The following is a 27,881-nucleotide window of genomic DNA, read 5'->3' as shown; positions in this document are numbered from 1 at the left end:
CCTCTGGAACTTTGATCCACATTGCTGGAACCGGGTCTGGAAGGATTATGCAAATTGCCTTTTAATAAATAAATTTCATTTGCACCGACCCAGTGGTCCACCTGCCAGATGGTGAGGTAAAATGTATCAGCTTTATCAACGCACTTTTACAAAACCGACTAGAGCTGGTCCAGCGTACCTTAGTAGTGTACTGCACAACAGGAAGAAAGAGATAGAAGGGGAAAGAAAAAACACTAGGCTGAAGGGATTTAGTTAATATTAATTGAAAAGCTCTTTCGGTCCAATCCGATGGACAGATAAAAGGGTTTCGTTTAGCAGAAAGGCAAAATCCCAGGCAGCAGGAGCGTTTTATTTCAGAAAATCCCTGCAGAACATCTACAACCAGGACCGCTCGGAGGGAAATCACTTCCAGGCGAGTTGAAATTAGTTATAGTTCCACGCTAGATTGCAGCCAGATTTTCAGATGCAGCAAGCTCCCTACTGCACCGGGCACGTAATCGTAATCAGATTTGCCAGACGCTCTTGAAAGACATAAACGAGCAAGGCGGAAGAGCATTTCTCCTGAGAATATCGACATGCAGTGAACGTTATGCTCGATTGTAATTGCCGCATGTTGCCGGGGTAACGTTATGCAGTTAAGAATTATTCTAATAGACAGGCTCTTTTGAACTTTCCTCAACCTGATTGGATGATACAACGATCTACTAGCTGATTGGTGCAGGCAAGCGTACGTGCGCTTGTATCCCATCAAACAAATTCCATTTTCATCCGAAATTCACTCCAAATATTCTGCTTCATCGTGTACGGAATTAAACTTTGTTGTTCGTGGAAATTCCTCGCCCAATTGCTTGGATACAAGTTTTAGTGACAGGAATTCGATACACGTTTGAAAGTTGTTTTTCTTTTTGGTGGGATTAACATGAGAAACAGTATCGCTGAATAAACTATTTAGTGTATTTTGGGGTAGCCACTGATTATGGTTGCGCCTCGAGAAATATGCTTCTTTTGCCAGAGCGCGATCGATCGCTTATCCTGTGATTGAAATCTTGATACAACCGTTTCTAGTATACGTTCCGACAGTGGAAGTAGAGATAGAAAGAAAGAGAGAGAGAGAGAGAGAACGAGCGAGAGAGAGAGAGAAAATGAGAGAGAGAGAAAAAATAGAGAAGATATAAAAGGCGAAAAAACTGAATATATTAAATCCTCCATGATAATGAAAATGTTTCAGGCATATGAAGCTGTGGATACATTCAATAATGTGATTTTCGCATTCCGATCGTTCGACCCCATGTACCGTGCGCCCCAAAGTCTCGGCCCGGCATTACTAATCCAATGGGATTCTGGTCTGGTCGTTCCGAGAGTAGATTGAAGCATCCGATAGGCCCCATACACACTAGAAAGGAATTCTATGGTAGGTGGAATCTATGCAGTCTTGGGTAGTTGAGCGAGGACTAAATGTTCAAAACTCTCTGCATGAACGTCCGCACTAGAGCAGTTGTATGGAACGGGGAGGAAGACTCGATTGGCCAGCCACATAAACCGAAGTGCCAAGCAACCAAGGCCAGTGATGCGAGCAGTAAGAGAGTGTTCGTCCTTGCAGAAATTCGATAGCCACATTGTGACTTTCGTACCAAGTGTCAGGGGAAGGGGCAGTAGAGAGGACGAAAAGTTGAGCTTGCTGCTAGAGCATCCATATTTCCTGCCCACGCACCCTTGAGCACCGACCCCGTAAACCTCGCCGTGTCCTTAGAGTTTCTGATTATTTCCGCCTATCGATCGGATCAATTCTCCCGATTGAAGAAAACCGGAAGTGACGCTAGAGTAGTCGATGACAGCAGAAGCCTTGCCTCAGGCTGTTTCGCATGCTCGAAGGTTGCCAAGCGAGACGGTAGGTCACGGAGATTGAGGAGAGAGTAGTGTGTCGGGACTGTCTTCCTTACCCATCTCGGTAAGCCGAAAACCTACACGTGGGGAAAGTATTTATACGGAGAAGATAATTCAATTTCAAAACTTAATTTATCTAACAACCGCCAGTCGGCGATGTCGTCGTCATCGTCGAAGGACGTACCGGAAGCTCCCAGCAGGAATTGAAGCCTCCGGATTCTGGCTAGATACAGTATCGTCGTGTACGGTGGACAGTTGAAGTGGGATTTTTGGAGAAGATGAGACCGATTTCTCCGCATAGGCCACCAATTTTCGGACCTAGCGGCATCCATTGACATACTAATCTTCTAAATCGTGAATGTGAGTGTGTGTGTGTGTAAGGGAGGGAAGGGTGAATTTGTTGGTTACTCTGAGTGTTCTCATCTTCGTGAGATTGCTGTCTTCCAACCCGAGAACCATTTGTTTTCTATTACCGGCTACTGTGTGCGGTGGCGGTTTGTGCACTTGTGTATGTCTGTGTGTGTGTGTGTGTGGCGGGGCGCTAAATTGGGTGCCGCCTAATGAATAGAGTGCCAAAATGCCCCCAGGGCGTTCAAAAAATCTACTCCAATCGGCAATCGGGGAATTTGTACCGTGAGGAGATGATTTGTTTCTCCTGGTTTTGGTATGTGGGATAGCGATAAGGTGAATAATAGATGATTCATACAAGGGAAGAGGCAAAGAGAAAGTTTGTTTGTGTGTAGTTGTGTGTATGTTTGCTGATAAACTTCGATGAGACGATATGACATATTAATTCGTCTCCGATTTTCAATAACAATAATGGCCTTTAACGCTAATTAGATGTTGTGGTGCATTAAGCTATCGGAATAGAAACCAATTTTTGAGCACTATTTGCTATTGATATTAATTAAGTTGAATGTTTTGTACACAAATCACTCCAATAGCGCAACTAAGTTTGTCGTTCACAATCAAACATAACATCAGCGATTAAAAACGATTGCCAAGTATGATAAGAGTTGAAAAAGTTTCATTTACCTAGAGCGTGTGTTGATGCTTTAGTCTCTTCTCGGACTTGTACCAGCACTGAATGTTTCCCTGTTTCGAAATGGTTTTGTTTCATTCGACCAACTGCAAACTGGTGGTAAGGACAAACTGTTCAACAAACGAGCACCGTGCTGTAATTTAATTGTCGTTACGAGAGCACCAAGCCCACTACCAGGACGATGTTTAGGGATGAAATTGTTTTTTAATTATCCAGCGGGAGTAGTTTCTGCTGTTCCAAGGGAAGCATAGTAGGGCACAACTTTTCGGAAACTAGATAGCACGGCACGCCATAGCACAAAGGGAAAGAAAAGTTGGTGTATTTTTTTCCCGGAAAATTCGTTTTACGATCGAACATTGGAAGACTTTGAACATAGAAACTATAGAAACAAACACTTTTTATGCTTGACTGACTCATCCTTTTGATGTAAAACTTGGCAAACTAATTGTTAAAACATTATTTGAAAGTGAGTGCAAAAATTGGAGCAAGTTCACTGTATTTTTCCAATCATTCAGGAACTCAAAGGCAATACTATTTTAATTATGTCCTGGAAGTTCCGCCCCACTCTGATTCCGAAAAGCGCGTTCATTCTTTAATTGATTATTCAAACAAACGTCACAGGGCATAACGCATTACCGTGGCAGGTCGACACATCATCATCAATCCTTCAGTTGGACGTTAATGGACGGTATATTGAGTCACTTTTAATAACATTTCTCTGCAGCCTGGGTGAAGTTGAATGGCAGATGTTATTCGATTTGACACAATAGCCGAACGTCAAAGAGCAATCGTGTCGTTTTGGAAGAAATTCAATTAGTTTTAAAATTTCAACCCATTTGACGAGCCCCAACTTGGTACGGTTCACCACCGACACACGCGATGGCAATCGACACCGGGAATGTGTTGGTCGCCATGTCGAACCTAACCGAATAATCCATTCGAGGCACGATTGCAGTGCCCATCGATTTATAGCACCCGTTCGTGGCAGGATCAATGTGGCGCGGGGCTCAAACACATGACGCTTTCGCGGCCGTCGTCTGAAATTGATGCCGGAAATGAAGTAGCTGTCAACGTGCTTCCCAGTGTTTCGATCATGCACTGGGAAGGGTTCCATTATTGTACGAACAAAGAGACAAAGGAATCGTTGGCCAGCTTGAAAGTAGGCCCAGAGCGAGGGTCCACAAGCTGTCCGCCATGTCAAACGCCGAAAGCGGGTGTGGCTCCCTGCCGGGGAAGGTTGTTCTATTGCACGAGACCTTAGCGCAAGAAGTTCACATATGAGCGACAGTCCCCGGATAAGCGGGCTTTTTCCCTCGCTCGGGATAATCATTCCCAAAGACCAATCGAGCCTACAACCGGTTCGAGTCTACAACCACTCGACTTCATCAGCATCATCCGTCAGGTGGCGACAACAACGACCGCATTGTTCCAGACGCGGTCCGAGGGCGCGATGGAATCTGATTTACAACGCCAGTCTCGTCCGATGGCAATTTATCAGCGGCTTTGAGGCTCTGCCGTCGAACACAGTGCGTGACACTGTTCCAGCTGACTGACTGGCGGTGATGACGACGTCGTACAACAATACCCGCCACCAGCGCAAAAGCAAAGATCGATTTGCCAAATTTCGGGCGATGGAACAGAAGTGTATGGAGCGTCATGCAACTTCTTGACACTGGGACAATAAATAATAAATCGCTCCCTGCCCGCTACCGACCCGAGGGCGAGCGGGGCACATCCAGCGCGTACAGGCTTCATCGTTGACGCGTTCGTGTGCAGCATGTAGCCATGTTGTCTTTCATCCTCCTGTCCGGGTCGCGGGTGATAAAGGAGCGCTGCCGAAGTGATAGACAAGCGATGGAAAGCAATCACGATCGCATAATGACGCGTAATGATATCGTATGAAAACGTAATTACGTCAAATCTGTCAATTTGTTTTGATTAATGCGTGTTTCTATTGTCAGCTGGTGGTGAACAGGATTTGCATAGCAAGTTTCAATCTTGCAGGGGCGTGGTAGCGCCGTTGTTTGTGTGCAATCAATATGTCATGTAACAGAAAACGTTGAAGGCTGGAAAGAAAAAGATCCCTTGCATCGGTAAATAATATGTCGATTAGACTGAAACATTGTATGCCTCTGGTTGCACTACACTGAATAGAACTGAGCCGATTGATGATTACAACTAAACGGTGCAAGTTGATAGAAACATTGCACTTTTCAGCTCTCTGGTTAACTCGTTTGGTTTACTTTCCGCCTCAAACCGGATGTTTTCATTCCTGCCTTCAGTCAATTAATTAAAATTGTCAGACACGCTACAGATGCTGCTCCGCTGTGTCCGATGGGACAAGTAGTGCTCTTGCTGCACATCAACGTCATCCCTGTGCCGCGAACCATCTACACTGGTTACACCCAGCACGTAGAATTCAGTGAAAAATATGAATCCAACGCTGAACCGACACTAAACAACGAGCACTGGTCGGGATACGGGAAGCAGTGCACACCAGAGAGTCCCTAGAGCAATAGCTGTTCCGTTTCAAATTCAATTTTTAATTAAAATTAGAACACGGGTTACACCACACTAGCAGTTGCAGTCCAGCTTCAGCGCAGCACAGTAGTTGTAGCCCACGGGCAGCTAAAGCAGCAGTAGCAAGGAAACGTTTAATATTTTTTTTCCCTCCGAACTGCATTTTTCTCCTTCTGTTACCATGGCCATTACCACCACAATGGTTCGCTGTTGTCAGTGAGGGTGAATAATTTTTCCCTTGCGATGACCCAATGCTCGCTTGCACTGACGGGCGATCTTCACCGCAGTTGACCACGGTAATTGCCGGGTTTGGTGCTCGGTGGGGGCAGACATGCAGTTATAAACGAACTCCCATAATTATGAACTCAGACTTTTTTTTGGGAAGGTTTTTCGTTAGGTTATTCGTTTAGGTCTTCTATTCGGCGTACCACTCGACCCTCAGGTATTGTCTGACGTGCTGGTAACGTTGTCAGTGGCAGGAGTGGTAATACTTTTAATTTTCCTTGCAACACTCGAGGACTTGTCGGAATGGTTGAATTCATCTTTTTTTATTCAAAACGGTGCTACGCTGCTTTTGGAATTTGATAGGAAAATGCAGCGCATGTGCTTGCAACGCTGTTTTAGGAAGGGATGACTAGCTTAAATCATTTCTAAATAGAAAGTGACGTAAATTCTTTAGGCATCATGAAACAAAGGCAAATTCATATATTAATGAACAAATTAAAACCAGAATGTCCATTGTCACGTGTCACTGAATCACGATTGCAGTAATTGTGAACGTATTCCTTTTTTCCTATGAAATTTGATCTTGTAATATTTTTGTTTTAGAACTTATGCTCGATCGATTTTTTTATACATAATTAAATATAAACATGAATGTGATGGTTATTATTTGAACCATTTGAGCGGAACAATAAACAATAATCTGAACAAGAAATAATTGTTCGGTAAACACACTTCAATGCTGCTGGTACGTAACATTTTCAATAAAATCAATACGGTTTATTGCAATAGTGACTATTCCAAAATAACTTCTGTTTTTGTTTCCGTTTTTGTTTTGTTTTGTTAAAAGCGTTCACCCAAAAGGTGTTTGAAAATTTGCGTTTGAAATGAATAAAATTCCTGACATAGTGATTGCATATTGTGTGTTATTTAATGATTCATTTAATTGATGCGTTGTTTTTGATCGACGGATATACCAATTCGAGCGAAAATCATTTCTGCCATTGACAGGTAGGAAAGGATCGAATATCATTTTATTTGATTTCAATTTACCGTTTTTAATTAATGCACTTACGCTTGGTTACGCTTTTTGAGGTGTGACAATTCGATCATGCGTACAGTGACACGGAAGCAACACAGCAAGAGCGAAAAATAACACCAACGGGTTGATAACGTAGTTTGTGATTTTGAAAGAAAAAAGTAACTTTTGTGTAGAACATTCATTAGCATGCCTTCGAGCATCAAACGTCGATGAAGATTAATTATTAAATGATTACGGGAAGTAATCGTTACCACACATGTACTTCACTTTACTTTACTATCTTATGGTTGTGTTACATATTCCATTAAATATCAAAAAGATAGTGAAATAAATCTGTAAAAACATCAGCCATCAAGTATGAAATGTAATTTCTGCATAAAGCAAATGTAACACCTAAATAGTTTCACCTGCTTGCTCATTCTCAAACCGCACAATACGACGATTGGCGTGAGCCTTCGCCCCCTCGCCAGTATGACACACTCGCAGCGAATGGATGCATACGCAATTGACACAAAATTGAAACAAAAAGTAATTAAGGGTCCCGTGTGGGAAAAAGGTCATCTATGGCCCCGGAAACTGGTGGAACGCTCAGGGCGTTCCGATTGCACGACACGCTGTGCCGCATGTTTATTACATTTTATGCAGCCGAAGCAGATGGCCATCAGATGGTGCCGCACAGGAGATGAATGGGCATGCATGCTATATCTGCTTGCTTGCTCTATGTTAGTCAGGCTTTGGCATCGAGAAATATTCCTCACTTCCCATGCAGTGGCACCATCGATTGGACCCAACGCCGCTGGAGCAGTCAAATGATTTGGCTAATAATATTCCGTTCCGTAGAGTCGCAACCCAGCACACAAAGAACATTCCTCGCGGTCGCGGTCACCATCATTGTTGGGGTGCGCTGGAGCTGAATACGTCATCGGCGGGTGCAGCTCGCTGATCAATTCTCACGATGATCCATTACCCGCGGATTGGATTTCCTGTGCGCTATGCTTCGCTCCGGCTCCGGGATCTAGCGGAAAATTGTCTTCCAGCGCTTACATGTTTTATGGTGCGTTGGGACTCGATGAAGGGTAATGGATGAAGGGGGAATGCGGCATAAAAAAACAGAATGAAATAGGATTATTTAGTACCTCGCCTTCGTTCTTGTCCGCACTGTGCACGCGCTGGTAATCTCGTTTCGCGTAGATGGACCGGACCAGACATTGGCCTGTCGACCAAGTCACCGCAGCGAGCGTTATTTGATACTTATTCGCCCAAATTGCCCGTACTGCGACAGTGCGGCGGTAGGTAATCTTGAGTGGGTGTTGTCTGAAGTAGCGACATGTCCTTCAGCACAATCATCATGGGCACGATCGATAGCATGCGGTCAATGTCACCAAGCCAAGCCGTTAGCCGAAAGCTGGGTTTATGCAATCGAACCATCGCGCGCGCGAGCTGCTGGTGCGCGATTGCATCAATCTTAATAAAAGATTGGCGCGTGCTAAATGATTGCTGATGCAGCTGATGAATCCAGGCTCCATCGTCCCAGTCCACCCCTACCGCCACCGAAGCTGTGTCCCAGTGCTGTGAATGAGCGTGTTTAATTAATTTTTATTTATCATCAGCACTTGCGGTACAACGGGCACCCCACCGTTGGTTGTGTGCAACTGTGCGATATGCAAATAGTTGACAGCTGACAGCGACCGACGGGGTGTGCACAATGCGAAGCGTTTCCCAAGTTGCATCGACACTCAATTGAATTGTTCCACTGCGAGCGTGCTCAATCCGGCTGATTCGTAAGCGGTTGATAGCGGAGATCGACCACCTCCCAAAGGGGAAGCAGTTTGGGGCAGTTCGACTTTCGCACCTCGAACCCCGCACTGACGCTGTGGCCGCTCTTGACGCCTACTTTCGGAAACCGGGGCGCGAAAACGATGAGCCTGATGATTGGTAAAATATTGTTTTGACACATATACGTACGGGCGCTTACTGGGTGTAAGGCGCTCGTTAGGGAAGCGCAGCATATGCACCGCTTAAATACATTAATCACAATTTATGTGTATGCTGAGCCGCTGGTGGCCAAGACATTGCATTCGCTGCAGTGGCACAGTATGTGCAAGCGGCTCGGTGCTTTGTGTCTTCGCTCACTAACGCAATTATTGTTCACACGTCTCGCCAATCATCCCTAGCCCGGTTGGGGAGTGCAGACGCGGTGGTTCAATAATTAAGCCATGAAGCTCTCAGCTTCCCAGAAAGCAGTTCGGGCAATTGTGAGCTGATGTGGTTTTACCCAGTAGCGTTGGGTGTTTCATTATTACTCTCCTGGCTGTCAGCTTTGGGGCGAGAGCTTTGGTGATGCTGTGAGCGATGGTACGGGCAATAGTCGACCGCTCAACGGGTAGTTATGATGTTTATGAACAATGTACGAACAACAATGTAAATTAAATGCAATTATGTGTCCTGCCGGGGAACTAATGCACACACGTTTACGTGTCTTTAGTGAGCAGGTCTACCAAACCGAAAATTGACACTCGTTTAGGTATGAATTTGTACTTAATTTAAAGAGATCTTTAATATGCGTCTTGCTTATGTATTCCTATGTAGAAGAATAAAAAAATCAAGTTAATTAATTTCGAAATCCTGGACAGTTGTAGCTCGCGAAAAGATTGGTAGGACATAAATAAGAGAGCCATTGCTTGTATAACAGCCACAACAAATTGATTGGCATTAATCCAGTTGCTGAAGTGTTTTGCATAAATTTGGCTGATGAACAACTTTTTTATTTGAACAAACTATCTAATGCAAAAGTTATCACAAAACGTTTCGAAATCCAAAAACCACCAAACATTTAATTTAGCAGTTCACTTTTCGTTGTGTTCGACACAATCTGCGTAATTTGTATAACCACCTCGCGATAAATCTTGCCCCAAGTGCATTGCCCTACTTTCGTTCGAATGAATGATTCTCTAACCGCGGGTCAATCTTTTACTTCCTTCTACTTTCGCTTGCGCTACATCAGCACCCAGTTACTTCCCACTGTCTTCCCTTCCCATCGCGGGTGCACACTCAAAGTCATAGCCGGACTCGATAATTCGCCGCTGCGGCACAAGAAATCACGCTGAGTCGGTCCGGGCTTAATCTGCAGCAAATGCAGGTCGGACGCGCGATATGATGCACCGCTGCGGCATTCATTTGTCATGGTGCGATGCAAAATCCGCGTCCCGGGCGGATGGATGCACATTTGCGGTGTGCTTCCTTATTGCTTTTCAAATGGCTCAAAGGCTAACGGCCCCGGCCCCGGCCGCTCGATGTCAAGTGAAACGATAAGCCTCGATAGGAGGGGTTAGAACGTGGACGTTCGCAAGTGGCGATGGATCGGCATTAAGTAAAGATCCGGTACGCGTCGGTGTGTTGCTGTCATAGTACACATGTGTGTGTGTGTGTACTGTGATTTGGACCGGAGCTCTGGCAGTGCAGCCGGCAAGCAATGCATTTGGTTGTATATGCTCGCCGAGCCAGAGATTACGCTAGCGACACTTGCCACGCTCAGTTGCCTGTCACAGACTGTTTACGATCGGATCAACGCTGTGTGCTAATTAAGAGCATGCTTCCGCTACCTGGTATAGATTTCCGATTCAGGTATGTCGTATGCAGATGGGAATGTAGGAGATATAAGGCAACGTAATTTGAAAACAGGATGATACGTAAATCATTGGAAAGAGGAACTAAGGGAAAACGGACGGCAATGTCGCGGAAAAAATGCGTTGTTTCGTTACCATGAAAGAAAAAAACATAGAACGATCAATGCCAATTAAAATCAGACAGCGGTACAAATTACACCAAGCAACAAATCTTGCCATTCACCCTTTTTCGCACTCACCGTACAGTGGCACGGAGCATTGTACCGAATACCTTTACCTTTTTCCGCTCGTAACTACTCTCTCTCTCTCTCTCTCTCTCTCTCTCTCTCTCTCTTTCTCTTTCTCTTTCTCTCTCTCTCTCTCTCTCTCTCTCCCTCTCTCTTCCGAAAGAAAGTGCCAATCCTCTGCATACAAAAAACAGTAACATTTGTAGGCCACAATATCGTTTGTACACCAAACATGGGTTGAAAAGTCGCGCTAACCCTCGAATCGAGCCAAATTAACTTTCTCGCTGTTAATCACGGGGTTGTGATGGGGGGGAAACAGATCCTACCTCCAAAAGCTTCATCAACCGGAAATGAGCCTTTGATTACAATTTTTCCAATCAGATTGAAAACAGACAGAAGTTGAAACCTTTTCTCCACAAGAAAAAAAAATCTCCCTATACCTTGCAAAGAAATTACCTGCCCAAGAATTTCCTTCCCTTACCAGCAAATGCACCCCGGACGGGCATCCCCTTCCCGTCTGACAGGACTATTTACTGCTCGAAAAGGTAAAGTTTCCTCCGGCATCCGCTAATCAGTGTTGACTCGTGTCGAGTCAGGTGAAATAAGAGATGAAATAAATTCACTGCTTTCAAATAGACGGAAAATGGAGACGAGAAACGAAAGGAGTAAACGGAGGGGGTTGTTTTCTCAAAACAATACAAGAACAGGGGAGCAACGAACGAGCGAGCGAGAGAGCAGTAAAGAAACACCTCAGCACCAGCAAAACCAAAAAAAAAGCAAACAAACATGAATTACAAGCTTTTCGATGGCAAATTGCAAACGAAAAAAGGGTTCGCTGTAATTAATCTGCCCGAACCTGCAATCCCGGTCCCCGTTCCACCCGTGCGAGAACCGAAGAACAGAAAGTCATTTGCGCAATTGGAATTCTTGCTGCTTTGGCAAAAGTTTTCGATACCGATTGCTTGTATTGTTTGCTCGGCGTTTCGGGTGCGCCAGCAGTAAAGAGAGCGCAAATTTTAATTATGTTCCTTGACCTGGGTACGGGTTTGACGGGTACGGAACTAATTTCTGATGGTTTGCCAAATTCGGCACATTGCGGCTGGGCAGCTGGGTAGCCAGTCAGTCAAAATGACAACAAATTGAACTGGAATTTAATTTGTCAAAAAATCCAACTGGCGCGCGCTTTGATGACACTTTACAATCGCTTGCTAGCATAAAAGCTTTATTCATAACGCATAACGAGCGTGCGGGCCCGATTGAATGTTGCCATTTCAATGTAATGTAATGGCCTGTCATTTGTCCCACCGCTCCGTACTGCGCCGTAACGGTAATGACGTAGCACCTTTTCTTCGATCTCCAAAATGTCACGTTCCTTCCTGTGGCGGTGTTTAGGCGCGCGTGGCCGCATGACGCATGGAGTGTTTGCTTGCGAAAGGCGGCGAAAACATCCCGGAAAGGTCACCGCATTTTGTGCGCGAAGCATGGGGCTTCCTCAATGAAGCTCATCAACATTCAGAACAAAAACCGATCGTTATCCTTCGCAACAAAAACAGCAGCGCCAACTGGCATGTCGGGGAAGCTGGTATTTCCGGCTGAATGTCTTCCAATCGATATCGGTCCATTTTGGGGACTTTTTTTCCGGGAAAATAGAAGGTTAAAAGGGAAGACAAGGAATCCATGGATAGGGCAAGGAAAGTTTTGCAAAAATAAGATCCCCGGCCCCGGAATGCGATATTGAGTGAGACTGTGAAGAAGCCGATTGGAATCGATCCCGGATGTCTTCGATGGGAGCGCGTGTTGGAAGCGCTACAGACAATAACAAAAAAGAAAGGGTGGAATTTGGTGCGCTGCAGGCAGCCGGAGTGGCTGCTCCCGGAAGCAGGAACGTAAAGCCGGGGAAACAAACAGCTTCCGCCTCGTTCGATGCGCTCCTCAGCTCGTCAAAAAGGCGGTGATAAAATTTTCTTTTCTTCCGTCGCCCCACTTTCGTCTACCCCTCGAACTAGCAGGTCCTACCGACCGCTCAACGGGCTACAAGCTGGCAAAAATATGATTTTCCTCTTGCGCCATTCAATCATACCCGCTTGCCCTCGGCTCGTTCCCGGAAACTAGGTCAACGGAATAGGCGTCTGCGTTCTCTTCCTCTGTGCCTTTGCTCGGGGCTGCTCAATTCATCGCTCCCGGCGGTGGCTTATGATCGCCCATTTTTTGTTGCACAAAACTACGCCACAAACACCGCGCCACCGCACGGCTCCGGCCCGTAATGGGATCAGGCGCATCCAGCGGCGCCAGTGAAACGGGGACAAAATGTTAAATGAATCAAATTTACACCAATTATGCGACCATCATCATTCGTCATCGGACGCGCCTGAAATGCTCGGCCGTGGCAGAGGAAGTGGCGAAATGGCACCACAACTGCTCTAGCCGCGCATCAGTCCAGCCAGCTGGGGCGGCTGGAGTGTCAGCTAAGGTGCATGAGATTCTTCCCTTTCGTTGGAAAGAATATAAAACGTTGTAGTGGGGGGTTTTGCAGAAAATAATTAAATTTAATTTGAAGTTTTTATTGTCCAATGCGTCAACGTTTTATTTGCGATTTTTTACGTCTGTAGGCTGAAAGGGAGAAGCATTAGGCGTAAAACTAATGCCGAGGAGTTTGTTGCGTCACAAACAATAAGATGTTTTTGCAGTTTTTGGAGTGTAGGCTTGGGTTTTGTTGTATTCGACGTTGTGCGTTCTGTGGCGCTAAAAGGAGTTAACTGGTTATTTAACACAGCATATCAAATTATGTTGATGAGCAATCTCAGATCAAACTTTTGTCACCAACGCAAATTGTGAAGCAGGTCATGCCTTAGCGTTTGCACACCCAACACCAAATGGTTGTTGCAAAAGATGAACTGAATTTAAAGCTTTTCAAATTCAGAATATGTATTTCATATCAATCAGAATATTGTTGGAAGGTTTGATCTGAATTAAAATCCATGCAATGTTTGATAGGCTTTATCAGATCGTTATATCACCTCTTCTGTTACAATCCTGGATAAAGTAACGTTTATTCTGTATTGGCTTGTCATGCAAAAATCACTAGATTATAAACCTAATAAAAAGCCACTGAAAGAGACAAAAACTCAATCCGTCACGCACGAAAAGCACAGTCAAGCAGTGCATGATTGATGAGCCTACGGTGGGAACTATCCCATCTGCCCGTGTGCACCATGCGCACACAAAAACAAAACCAAAAAACCAAACAAACCGTGCACTCCATCCAGCAAACGATTAAAACAGCGGCACAAACAGATCACAGCGGGTAAACCTCATCCCCAAAAACACTTAGTATGCTAGTTCCAGCAAGCAATCATTCCCACTCGAAACAGCACAGCAGAACAGCAGAATGTGTTAGTAAGCACGGTGCGGGCGCATTATATCCCCATCACCGATCGGCAGCTAACGATGGAAATCAGGTTGTTGTTTTTCGGTGTTTGTTCCTGTAGTGCCAGCAAACCCCTTTTTAACCTGTGTCGCGTGACACAGCTTTTCGAAATCGTGATTGTAACCCATTTGCTGGACCCCTCTGTTCAAACCAACCGATTCTATCGAGGGGCGCAAAACCAGGATCAAAGGTTGTGTTGTACCCGTCGCTCGCATAGGTGACTAATCGCCATGCCACCATCTAACCGTCAATTTAACCGCCCTCCACTAATGATTTACCCGTTTTGCTTTTTTCGCCCTTTTCTCCTTCGGTACAGGTGTGGGAATCAGGCCCGGTTCAACTATCGTTTCGGCGTGCGCGTGACTCACCAGGGCAGCAGGGCTCGACTCGGAAGCAGTGTGAGCGGGAAAGCCACAATCGACGGTTACAGAACAACGCTTTAGAGCGAGCCAAGAATTTGAAATCTTACCCAAACGCTTGCGCGAACAGTAAACAGTGTAAAAGATCGGCGCGCTGTGTGTTTCGTGCTACACCGAGCAGCGTCATTAGCAACAGTTTTAATAGCCAACGAAACGGGCAGGAACCAACATTCGTGCGCACGTTCCGTGCCGTACCTTAATTAGCGGCGTGTGAGCTTGATAGAAGCGCAAGGGGGACTCCATCCTCGGTTTTCGCGGGCCGAGGAAAGTGCGTAAGATCGTCGGCATCCGTTCAGACCGTCCCCAGCTCTAAACGCGCACCGAAATGTTCCCGGCAGCTGTTCCGTTTTTATGGTTCACAACATCGTTCCGCGATCACCGTTCCCGCGTTCGTCGCCGGTGTGCTGGCGGTCCCACGTTCGTTGGGCGATAGTGTGTGTGTTTGTGTGTGTGAAGATGCATCCGACAAAGTGACGTATGGGGTGTTCCGTGAAAAATGCATTCGCTCCAGAAGCAGCAGTGTGTCCCACGGGGACGAGTTTCGTTAGTGTACACATAAATTAAATTAGTGCATAATATCAAACGCAGATCCAATACGCAGAGCAGAGTGCGAAGGAGCAAAGGATCGTAAATAAAAGAATCTTGTTAGTAATAGTGCATGTGTGCGTGTGTGTTTGTGTGTGGTGTTGTAAGTGAAAATGGTGCTGTGGTGTGGTGCTGGTAGAATTTTCACACCGCTAAACGGGCAGTAAAAATCCTCCGCCAGCGCGCAGATGTGAGCGATAAAGTGGAAAAATAGTTCGGAAAATTTCGAAAGATCAAAGTGTTGGAGAAAAGCGTGTCACGTTCGCGGCGCGCGCTCTCGCGACTTCCCAAGGGAGAAGGTGACAAGGGTTCGGCATTAAGTGATTTACTTCGCACTCTACTCCCACGGGGGAGGTTTTACTCTCCCGCTTAGTTTCCTGCCCGCCCCAAAACCAGTGAAGCAACACGAAGCGAAAGGTTACTAGAAGAAGGAAGGCCGAAGGTATAATAATGTCGCACGCCGAGCGGGATGCAACGGGCGGCTCGTTAAAATCCGATCCATCACGGTTAAAGATGTATCGATGTCACAAGCGGCTCGATTTACAGCAGCAGCATCACAAATGCAAAAGCTACCGAAGAACGTTACGGCCCGATCGGGCCGCGCTTGAACCGACCGTGGAGTCTTCCAGTGGTAGTGTCGACGGTGATGGTCGACGGTGGCAGTGTCGCCGGCAGCGACCGGTGCAACCCGATCCGGTGTGGCCGCTGTGCCCGAGCAGCAGCAGCAGCGCCAGCAGCACCAGCAGCAATCCCACCGTTGGCCGACTCTGCCCGGGGCGGCACATCTCGGCGCAGCTATTTTGGACCGCCGTCCTGCTGCTGTGCGCTGGATTTTGTACAAAGACCGGATGTGACGATACGGAGCAGTTCCAGAAAAACAGTAAGTAGTTTGGCACCATTTTCCCTACCACACTCCACCGGCACAGACATGTGCGACCGATCGGGATTGCAATGCGCCGCCGCCGCCGCCGTGCTCGCAGGCATTCGTGGAATGTCAATGTCTTTCAATGACATCCGAGCAGAGGGAAAGGAAATCGAAAGGCATCGGTATTTTGATCGGATCGGAAAATGGGATCACCCTGCGCCTCGTGGAGGGCACAGTGACTTTCCATCCGAAACGACGATGGTGCGGCAGGAGGAGTCGAGCGAGAAGGATTTATGGGCCGCCTCATTTTCTGGCCCCTTTTGCTTTGAATGTTGGGAAATCTTATGCGCCAAAAAAGATCCCTTATTCCGGTCCCTCGCAACACATTACGGGGGGGAGAGCGGTAGTATCTGCGCTTGAACGGGGTTCGCACATTGAAATCTGATGATCAACGTATCGACGACATTCCAACAAGAGTTCAATTAAATTTGGAAATCTCCCCCCTCTAGCCCGCAAAACAAGAACGGGAACAATATCCAATTGCAAATGGGGGAATTAGGTTTTCCTTTTTTGTTTGCCTTTTTATTTCTTGCCTTGCGTTGCTATTGACATTGGCATTTGGGTGCAGGCATCCCACCCTGATGGAGGGGCAGGGAGACACAGTGTATGTAACGGACAAGCAAAAAATAAAGGAGGAGATGACGAGTAGTAAATGAATTCTGCACCGTCTGTCACTCGGGTGCTCCGACATGTGCCAACGGCGCAGTCATCATTTGATTGATTTGACTGCCATTGATTTCGCACTTCGCCCACGGGGACCACTCTCTCTCTCTCTTTCACTCGCTTTCTCTTGCGCAATATATATCGGAAGCTTTTTGGGTTGTACTTTGTCGCCAGTCGCCATCCCCGGGCCAGATCGGTGGAAAAGCTGGCTTGGCTTTTCCAAGAATCAATTTGTGCTCCGGTTGATGCGGCTCGAGACGCTGGTGAGGTGAATGAGATTTGCAAAACTTGCTGCTCCGGTAATGATTGGAATTGTGCATGGCAGGTACGTACATGGGGCGCACATGAAATGGCGTCAAAGGGGACAAAAAGAAAAAAACACCATACACAAAAACAGCCGGAAAATTACGATGCATTATACCGATCGTACGCTAATGTGGTGCGCCATCGAATAATGCCCGTTGCCAGAGCGCTTTTTGTGTGTGTGTGTGTCATTTTGTACCATTAAAAAAGGGAGTAGCATGTTTTGTAACAAGCACACTGCTACACAATGCGGCAACCCATGACAAAAACTTGGGACAACTTTTCTTTGCTACCAAACCTCGAGATAATGAACATTTCCGCCAGCGCTTTCTGAAGGCTATCGGAAATGATATCGGCTGAATGGTGTTTGATAACCTTTTTTATCCCGTGCGGTGACAGCTGTCAAACACAGAACGGCTAGCAGGCGCCGGTGACAGGTGACTGGTATGGAAATGTCCAAAAATTGCTAACCATTTCAATCACACACACACACGCACACACACGCGCTCTCTTTCTGTGGGAGGAAAATCGTGCATAGTTTATTTATATATATTTCCACCTCGCTCGTTACGGTCAATGGAAAGAGCCCCACGTCTTGCTGGGAGGGGAAAACGAGTTGGATTCATAAATATGTAGATTTTCCTTTTCCAAAACATGCACACACACACACGCATGAGCCGCACTCAAACGAGGATCTTGATTTCGATTTGGCCAGTTTATATATTAGACGCGGGCGGCCCCTTTTAGCCCCATCGGGAGGGCAACACAAACTGCGCGGCATAAATCTTTCGCTGCGCTATTTCTGTACCAAACTTCCAACAACCATTTAATGAGTTTTCGGTGCTCGTTTCGTGTACCGGTGTGCGCATCGTTCCACTCACACACACACACACTCACTCACGCATGTTCCAACGGTCGCAGATGCCCTTCCACAGAGATCTTCCACACTTTAGCGTCGGTTTTGTGACGGAACCCGCTCGGAAGAGGCGGGCACACCTCCGATGTAAACAGTAAATCTAAGGTGCCGCTACATCAACCATCCCGCGCACTCTTCCAACCCCACCCCCGGTGCTAGCTTAAATTGTGGCGTGGTTTTTGCGTGCGCGAGCAGCCAGAAACTTTATGATTTATGCCAACACATATGCCGGGAGCGTGCGAATCTTAACATTGAAATATTTTCCCGTGCCGCATGCTGTTCCGCCGGGGCTCGTGCCGTGTCTCTTGTTTTTGATGACTTCTTTTGCGCGCATTCGGTTCCAACATTCCTTGGACAGCTGGCAAACAACAGTGCGCTGGCGAGCGCAGTTTCCCCCCCCCCCCCACTAACATTACCGACGCAAAAAGTTAAACATAGCGTGCATAAGTGGGGTACACAAAACGGGGCGAAAAACGGGGCCAAAAATTTGCCGTGACTTTTCCGTATCTGCCACACTGGCGGCAAGTGTCTGCGGGGGGTGTAAGTGGGAGCAGTGAGGGAACGGTTTTAATGCTGTCGGTTCTCCGTACAGATCTCGGGGAGATGTTGGCCCTCGTAGTTGTAGGTGATGACATTACGGTGAAGAAGAACCAAGCGTTTCGTGTCACTTCTGGTGCTCTAGTTACCGCCATGGATTGAGTTTAAGGCCGGACAACTGGCTAAACGGCTGAAATCGGAGTGTTCTTGGTGGTACGTTGTTTCTGCTCATTGAAGTTTTTTTTCTCTCCAATAGCTATGTAGTGTCACATGTGTCGGTAGCTCATTCCTTTTAATGCCCGTAAAGCAAAGCCCAAAATGAACTCCCGCAGGAATTCTACAGCGCTCCCAGCGCGTCATAAACATTGGCCCATTTAAAGTGATTGGTTTTTTGGCATTTGGTCAAAACTTTCCACCGTACGGCGGTTGGCCGCGCCCCAGCACGATGGGCTTTTAAATCGAGCACCTTGTTTGGCTGCCGCGTCGTAGCGGGCGTAGAAAAGGCGTCGGCGTACAGCATCCAACAAGAAGCTGTTGCTTACTGTGTCGGTGTAAAAGTTTATCCTTGCCCAGCCGCCTTTCCACAGCGCTGCGCCGAGGGACGGAAGGACGGAAGGTTTGCATAATATCACTCGCCTCCTTCCTTTTCCTCCCCTCGTCTCGAAGGAGCCTTTCCGCGGCTTATGGATCGTGCATCACCAACAAAAAAAAATAAATAGATTTTCACAACCTACCTTACGGGAGCATGCAGCAAGGCTGGAAGGTGGGCAAGAAATTGGAGCCAAATTTGTTGATCAATCTGGCCATGCGGTAAGAGCAAGGAGTAAAAGTTTCCCCACCGTTTCGAAGGCAGCAACAGAACGTTGGTGGCTCCGGGCTCACGGCCTGAAAAACCGCAGAACAGCCAGCTTAAATAATGAATGTTGCCGCTTTGCTGGCGTAGCTTCTGGGCCCACTCCCGCTTCCAGTCCAGGCTCGCGAGTTTATATTTTCACTCCGCCGAGGTGCTTTCCACGAGTTTCGGTGTACGTGTCAGTGTGTGTGTGTGTTTGCACTTGCTGGCGTATATATTGGTCGGGCACGGTGGTTTGGCGAGTGGTTTCGTTGGTTGTTTAGTGCAGTTGGGTTTGGTTGATGTTTTTTACCTCTTCTTTGGCTCTGTCAGTGAACGCCATCCGCGAAGGAAGGGGTTTTTGCCATTGTTGGTGTTTTGATACACTTTACCAAAACCATGACCATCGGGAGAAGCGTTTTTTTATTTTTTCATTGGTTGAACTCTTCTGGGAAAACTCATCGCCCGGGCATGAACTATGAATATCGCATTATGTTTTTGCTGTCCTGAATTATGACACAAGCCTCATAATAATATTACGCTCCGCGAGAGGCCGAGGGTATCGTGTTTTCGGTAGCAAAGCCCGTACCAACTTCCTTGCTTCTTTTGTTCGTGTTTTACGCGTGCATTTACGCGCTTGTCGGTGGCTGGTTTCTCCGTACCTTGCGCGGGCAGCCAGTGATGCTTTCCAGTTGCTGCTGTCGTCTTTTGTTGGCTGAATTGCATTGAACAGCCATAAAGCTTTGCACGGTTGAAATGAGTTGCTGTTGGAAAAGTTTCACCGGCAGATCAGAATGCTTGTAAACAAATGTTTGCAACGGTCGGATGTAGCGCACGGTGGGATACAAATTGTTAACATATTTTAACAAAAAAAAGTGCTGTCTAATTTGCAGTCCAATGTCGTGGGATTGAGCACAACACAATAGGCTGAAGCTGTCAGCATTTGCTACACAAAAGCTCATCCCAAATTATTCCAAGAACATGCTTCAAAGCGGTTCCGTAAAATATCCGATTCCCGGATGCTGGGATGCAGTTTAATGTACGGTTAGTGCCACTCACTGCGACAGCGAGCTGCTCCAGCGCAAATTTATGACCAGCAATCGAAATTTAGCTACCATTTTAACACGTAGCACACAGCTCGACATCCCCGGTGGGGAAAATGCATGCCCTCCCATAAGTAGGTCGTAAGTTACTGCCGCTCGACTAACTTCATTTGAATATCATAAAAATCTACGGCCCTTTCAATGTTTGACTGACTACTGCTGCTGCTGCTGCTGCTGCTGTCTGTCCGTCCTCGGGCCGGGCCAATCCTTTCGCTCCATAAATCTATGCAAAAGCCAGAAGGTTCCGGGATAACGTTTGCATTAGTCTGCCCGCTCTCCCAGCGCATCCGGTATCCGGTTTCCATTTGCGGCAGATAATAGTCCCACAACGCCATAGGCAAGCATGAGTCGGGGATGCCGTGGCAGCATTATCTTTTCAACTTTCACGTCCTCCGTACCGGGCAGCCGTTCTTGGCTGCGTAAACCGTAACGAGCTTTGACCGAATGCGAGACAAGGGGCAAAGCTTAGTGATATTTGCCAGCACAAATCAATACACTCTGTCGTGAGTCTCGGTGTGTTCTGAGTTTATTATGAAATAGTGGTAGCGTTAGGAGGTGCACTCTCTTCGCTCCATTTCCCCCCACGATCTCTATCACATTCTTTCTCGCTCGTAATGCACTGAAACGCCTCCAGTTAGCTGAGCAGAGCGCACAAAATGCACATATTTTAGTGATGCTTAGCAGCACACGACTGCAACCAGTCATGGGACGTGGGAACGGTCGGATGTCACGAAGCATTGGGGGGAGCACGAGTGTTAAGGAGAGGAAAGAGGTCTGCCAATTGTGATCTATGCATGTTTTGTTTCAGACCCGCTCTAAATGCAATTGAATGCTGGCCTTTTTCCGGTTGTGCTGGCAACCCGGACCGAAAGGATCATAAATTTCCATCCTGGCTTTTATTTAGAGCGCTGCATAAAAAATATGCTTCGCAGCAACCGGGCACCGCATGTTGTACAGTTTCGTGTTCAGCTGCATGTGTTCAGCTGCATGGCTCTATGTAAGAAGCTTTTCACTAAATCTATTCCTTTGTTACATTATAATGATCCAAAACAAACTCGTTATGCCATGTAAGTTGCGTTGCCCATTGAATGTTTTGCAGAATTTGTAATCTGTGCACCAATGTGGGTGCAAATAAATGTTCGTAATTGAATGCTAATACAAACATGACGCATCATTTCGTTTCATGTTTCCGCAGAATACATCATGAACGTTATTGTACTGTAAAAACATAATACTTTGCATAATAATTTGCACTCAACTAAGCTTATTATTGCTTTTGCATATTTTGAGGGTTATGTGAACAAGTTTTCCCGTGTCGTATTCCTGACTAAACAGCTAAAGCTATTCGTAACTGAAACGCTCTTGTTTGTGACTGAAAACTATTTCAGTTTGCCAAACGAAGCTGTTAATAACTTGGCAAAGCGGATCCGATGTCTATCATGCATTTCCGATTGAAAAAGTTGGCTATTTCCGGAATTAATTTGCTCCCTGAATGGAAAACAATTGCTGTACACCGGCCGGGAAAAGCTCACATACAAACAAAATACTCACATACACTTTCAGGTCCCATACAGCGTCGCAATCAAGGACAGCAGCAGTACCAGCAGCAGCCACAGTGCAAACCCCAAAGGATATAGGTTAACACACGGGAACAGCAGCATAAATTAGTTATGAGATCCCTCCCTTGCTGCGGTCAGTCGCATCGGCACCTAAGCTCGGTGTAAGTTCCGAAGTTCATGACTTATGCAAAGCAATTCTTGCGCGCTGTCGAGCATTGTGTTGGTAGTCCGGCATAGCACACTGGTTGAACAGACTTTTACATTGGACGAGGTTGAATGTCCCGAGCATTTGCTCATCAATCCATTAGCTTTCATTAGCTAGCCTAATTGTCACGATCTGGCTGTTTTGGGGAGAGCGGAGGCAGTGGAGAAATGAAATTGGGCGAAAAATTCTTGTCTGATCTTGGCCTCTTGCTAGAAAAAGCTTATTGTATTGCAGGATTCGTAGAGAGTATTGTATTACATGAAGGTTCGTAGAAAGTATAATATAAAGCGGAAATCCCTCACCAGGAAAACAAAATCCAGGTCCCGTTTCTGGAAGTTCCTCGCATACACAGGCGAAAGATGATCTGCATTATGCAAACTAATTTAACGCTCAACTGACAAAGAACATACGCATCCGAGTGAGATGGCGATTACGAGAACAGGGCAAATCCGACATCAAACAGCGTTCTATCGAGCGTTGCGTCCATATTCTATTTTGACTAGGGCATTTTACTGGAAAAATGTCCTTTGAAATAGAGACCCATTCATTCGGAGCTATAATATGAGGCTTCATAGCTTAGCAATTTCCGCATGCGATAAGTGTGCCGCTTACTCCAAACAAAAACAAAACGGTTTCAGCCTCATAATCGAAAATGAATAAAACCCCCTACCCGGAAACGGGCAGTGAGCCAACAAAATAAAGCACACGCCGGTAAGCAACCAACGTTCTATGGAACAACATGTTCCCATCTCCACTGTTTTTCGAAGTTTCCAAAAACAGAGAGGTTCCAAAAGGGGGTTGTATTTTTACTAGCCAATCCAGCCCGAAAACTGAAAACTTTGATCTCCAAACAGCCCCACTCTTACTGCCAGTAATTAAATACACTTCTTCTGTAAGGTACCATTCTCCAGAGCTTGAAGCGCATTGGTCGTGTGCACCGGGCAAAGTACACACCAGATGAGCATTGCAGACGTTGCTGGTTTGCTAACACTGGGCACTACTATTTACCCAGATGTACATTTGCATGGAGTTAAATATTGAGGGCATTTTAATTACTGTGGTCGTCGGGATGGGAACACGTATGGTCTGTTTTTTTCTTCTTCCTGTTTCTACTCCTGCCATTTGCTTGTGTTCCGAAAGTGTACCAGCGGTAAGGGAGGTTGATATACACATTGAGGTTTGAGAAAATAAATTTACCCAACCGAAAGTTGGGAAAGTTTAGCTGTAAAGATTTCCGTCCATAGAAGGTGACCTACCGGCATGGCGACCGACTGAACCGGGGCCAGGTCAAATGCTTCTCCACTGCGTGCCAAGCGCAAACACCCCAAAATGCTCGATAAATCTCGTCCACACGGAGAAGACGATTGATGTGCTGGACGTGGGAGTGGGTTCCCTTGTGAGATGTGGTTTATTTTCTTAATTTAATTGATCCAGCCAGTTATTTCAGCACAGCGTGCGTGTGCCTGTGTGTGCGTGTGTGTGTGGATAAGAGAGCAAATTAGAGTTTCTGCCCGAAAGGATCCAATTCCATGCGCTTGGCTTCCCTCAGCAGCTGGGTTTATAGTACACAAGCCATTCGTTCGTTCACTGTCCGCTCGGTCCACTTGCGTCTGAGTTGCTGCAGTCTTCAAAAGGATCCGTATTCAACCGTGACAGTTATTTCATTATACCTCATAGTGTGCATTGGAATTGATTTAACGAACAGAATTATCGCATTAAAGGAAAGCTTTCTCAACACACACACTCCCACACAAGAAGCCTCGCCTGAGCACCATTACATCTTCCCTGTGCAGGATATGAAAGCTTTGCATCCAGCATCCAGCGCCTGGGGGCTAAAGTGACATTTTGTCATCTGTACCGTTGCATGGTGTACGATGATCTTGCCATGGCACGCTCATTATAACGTATCATCGTCGACGCTGTCTTTGGGCCGTGCGTATGTTAGCTACCAAAAGATTCCAGGAATAGCCGTACTACGTCAACTACAGCACCAGGCAAAAGCAACTTTTCAGTGCTATTAACATGATCAAAATGAAACCCGTAGCTATTGTTTCTGCACGTTGCCCCTTTCCCCCAGTCACGACGTCATCCGTGTTTCCGGTCGGTGAAGAAGTCTCTTGCAACTTTTGTGTGCCGTCACCAGTCACGGGGCTTGGCGTTTGCAGCATTCATCGGCTCATCATAAGGAGCACATTATCTACGTTTTGCCTAGTTCACGTGCCGCACAGTGAAGATTCCTGTAGTGCCGTCCCTAGAATTGACGAAGCTCGGAACAATGAAACCCGTGGAAACGCTGGGTAGTTGCAATTACATTCGCCAGCTGGTGAGCGTGTGGGGCGTCGGGGGAGAGCTGTGCGTTCTATTCACTCCGTAATGGCCGCACTGGATGATGGCATCAATGTGGTGTGTATATCCTTGAGAATACACACCAAGCCTGTCGACCGCTCACGCTCATCAACATAGACATATCCCTTGTGTGTGTGTGGGGCTCTCTATGCCGTGAATACGTTTCCGGCCGGTACCGGTATACACGGTAACACACTCACCACGCTTCCGTCTTTCAAAGCGCCAAACCAGGCTCAGTGCAGAGGGGTAGTACGTGTCGGCAGACGATAATCCTAGCAACAAGGTTGCTGAAAGGAGAAGAAACAAAAAAATGCCTACGTACCGAGACGCACGCTTGATGTCATAAGTACCCCGTATGCAACACTCCATTAACAGTACGTTTCTGCTACCCACCGTGCGCTTGTTTCAACTTTTGAGCAATTTTTTATCACTTCTAACGAGCCTCGCCTAGTACGCATCTCGGGGCATTCGGGCATAGTCGGGGTAGCAAGGAAGCACCGAAACGTGCTGAACTTTATTCCCACCCAGCAACAGTGTTGATGGACCGTGGAAAGACCGTGAGAAGAGGAAGGATAAAAAATCAAAACACACACACACACACTCACGCGAACGGGCGCGTGAACCACGGTCGGAAGAAAAGGTAGGCGAAAAACGCTAGCACATAAACTAAATTGTTTGTGAAAATTACACGACCGTTTTGTTTAGCCTCGTCTTGGTCGTTTTTGCCGAGCTTAGTTTACACCATATCCTTGCTGCTTTGAGGAGTTTGTTTTTTAAAGCAGCGTGCTTGTATATAAGTGTGTGTGTGTGTATGTGTTTGTGCCGAAGCGCAACATCGTGGAACGGGAAGGTACAGCTTACAGCAAGCGCGTATGAAAATGTCGCAACCTCTTAAAGCGAACCACACCGATGGCTGCTGGGAAAACGGGGAAAAAAATAAACGCGAATCAAGCAATTCCAGCAACGAGCGAGAACCGTGCGCCGACCAGCAGGGAAATGTGTTCATGCTAAGCAAAAACAAACTCAACCACAAACGAAAAACAGACACTGTGCCCCGGCGAACATAACCCTTTTGGCCTACGGATCTGCGTATCGCACCGGTGTATGTTTGTGAAGGGGTGGAAGAAAAAACGAAAAAAAAGGTAAAATAAGTACAAACAATCATGCGCCGGGCAAAGAAAACTCCCGTCTTCGCGACGGTTTCGCTTTCCGTGCGCTTTCGCTGTGCAAGAAAATCACGACCCCGTAGCCCGCGAAATCGCAACGCGGGAGAAGAAAAAGTAAGGCAAAGAAATCTGCTTACCCTGTAGCGTTTTTATCGTCATCAGCGTCATTCGCGGAACCGGTGGGACCTGGTCTCCGCTCGTTTCGGCGCACTCGTGTCGGCGTTTCCGGACGAATGAACGCGGACGCCCCGGTGTTCAAACTTCAAACGTGCTCGCCTCGCGCCAGTCAGTCTTTATCCTGATGGCACGTGGAAAACGTTCGCGTCCCGAAACCATGGATAGTGGGATGAGAGGATCTTGGGCTGGGCCTTCATTTTGGACACTAGTTTCCGTACAAACAGCAACACTCGCGCGGCCACGGGATCTTGCAGAGGAAAGTTTGCTTGCGCGAACCAAAAACCCCCCCCGGGTGGTTGAAGAATGCGGTGAAGTCAGGCCAAAACTTCTCGGTTACAAAATTCGCATCCGGCGTGTGTGTGTGTGTGTGTGTGTGTGTGTGTGTGTGTGTGTGTGTGTGTGTGTGTGTGTGTGTGTGTGTGTGTGTGTGTGTGTGTGTGTGTGTGTGTGTGTGTGTGTGTGTGTGTGTGTGTGTGCACGGGGTTGTAGGAATCCTTTCCCAGCATTCTTCCTGCACCATTCCTACTGCTTCTAGCCCGTCATGCTCATGAAAAGGTTGATATTTTACCGGGCCAAAAGGAGGCGAAAAAACTCGCAGATGAATTTTCCGTAAAAAACTGGCTCCTTGCCCTGCTAGCCGATTCGGAGGAAATTTTCCATCACGCCTGGCAAATGTTGAGCGTCATTTTGTGGGCACTCGGTATATTACGCGCTTCCAGCGACTTCCAGCGAGGTCGGGCAAAAGTTAACCCGAACCGCACCGTGTGGCATTGCCGGGATGATGAAGGGCATTAAAATCCAAACCGTACCGTACCGTTACGATGGATTTCCGTTCATGCAGCTCTGGTCGTTGGGGTTTCGCAATCTTCGCGTCCCGCTGCAAACCGCTAACGATGGGGTTGAGCACGTTGTCTTTGCCAAGCGTTCGCTGGTCCGGCCGGTTCTGGTTCTGTTGGTGCGTGATCGGTACGTTAACCATTATTCAGCCACATTCGCGTGCGCTGTGTCGTTTGGTTGTGGCAGCAACTGCATCCATACATTGCTATAATAGGAAGCGAACTGCAAAATCGTTTCTGGTAAGCGGAGATGAGTGGTTAACCGAGGGTACAAGAAAATAAAAAAAGGATATTTCACAATTACAAATAACGTCACATATCTGTTCACTATTATTAAGGGCTCAACAAATATAATCGCATCAAGTTATGATCTTGGAATAGGATTATTTTGGTTCATATCGTACTATGAAATAAACCTCATCATACGCGTCACTTAACGTGACACCGGCAAATTAAATAAATGGTAAATAAATGGTTATTTACAAAACCATGTTATTGAAAATGTCAATAATCCATGTATCTTGTATCCATCAGCTGACCTTCGCTTCCTCCACACGACCATTGACCTACTGATGGCTCAGCGAAAGCCATGTGCAAAGTGTCAAGTACGCCATACGCCAGCACTGCTGACACAGAAGACAATACACGCACCGCTTCTCGCATTACCCTGTGCAGCAATGCAACCGTCCCGCCATCTTGCGGGCGTTTGCCGTTCCCGAGCGACCAGGTCCAGATTTTATGACCATCCATTGAAAACTCAAGCACCAAGTCATCCTGCCCAACTGAGAGCAAAAGTAAAACAAAGAATTTCCACCCTCCCGTCCCAAGAAAGCACCCAGGCCGGGAGTTGCTTCGGCATTGGGCAGCAGGAGGACGGTCACCTCAAAACTCGTAACCATCGTCCTGAGGTCAGGAGTAAGTGGGTGTGGCTTCAATACGTCGAATACCATCCCCGCCGCACCCTCCGCACCCGAAGCCCTAGCACAGGAATATGACTTGGCGAAAACTCATTGCAAAAGCTATAATTGAACTTATAAAACCTCACCCATTACGGACGTGCCATCCAGCACCGATGCTCGAACGGGTGCGGGTGGATGGTTTCTGGTGGGGGGTGGGTGGTGTGGTTTTCCCACCCCTGTTCGTGCTAAGATAGCCCCGCTTTAAGAACACCCGGGATGCTTCGGGAAACCCACATTTTAATGGGCGCGGGATGCTGTTACGGGATCGGAGATTTCCCATCGATCCGAGTGCGCGGGCTTACGGAGAAGGGATCCGTCCAACGGAACGGTCGGTGCCGTTGTCGATGTAAGCATTTTCGA

General features: G+C 46.9%; 1 protein-coding gene across 6 annotated transcripts in view; it reads left to right on the top strand.

The window, feature by feature from the left end:
- LOC121587740 (nephrin) overlaps positions 1–27,881 on the top strand; it is a 116,576-nt gene that overhangs the window by 38,083 nt on the left and 50,612 nt on the right. For all 6 annotated transcript variants that reach the window (XM_041904825.1, XM_041904824.1, XM_041904820.1 and 3 more), the window contains one exon: positions 14,307–15,874. In XM_041904825.1, coding sequence (XP_041760759.1) covers positions 15,445–15,874 — 430 coding nt within the window. In that variant the 5' untranslated portion in view covers positions 14,307–15,444. The remainder of the gene's footprint in view (positions 1–14,306; positions 15,875–27,881) is intronic.

This window comes from Anopheles merus, chromosome 2R (genome assembly GCF_017562075.2).
Source record: "Anopheles merus strain MAF chromosome 2R, AmerM5.1, whole genome shotgun sequence".
NCBI classification, from domain to species: Eukaryota; Metazoa; Arthropoda; class Insecta; order Diptera; family Culicidae; genus Anopheles; species Anopheles merus.
The sequence above is the reverse complement of the archived record's forward strand: the minus strand, read 5'-3'. Positions and strand labels throughout refer to the sequence as shown.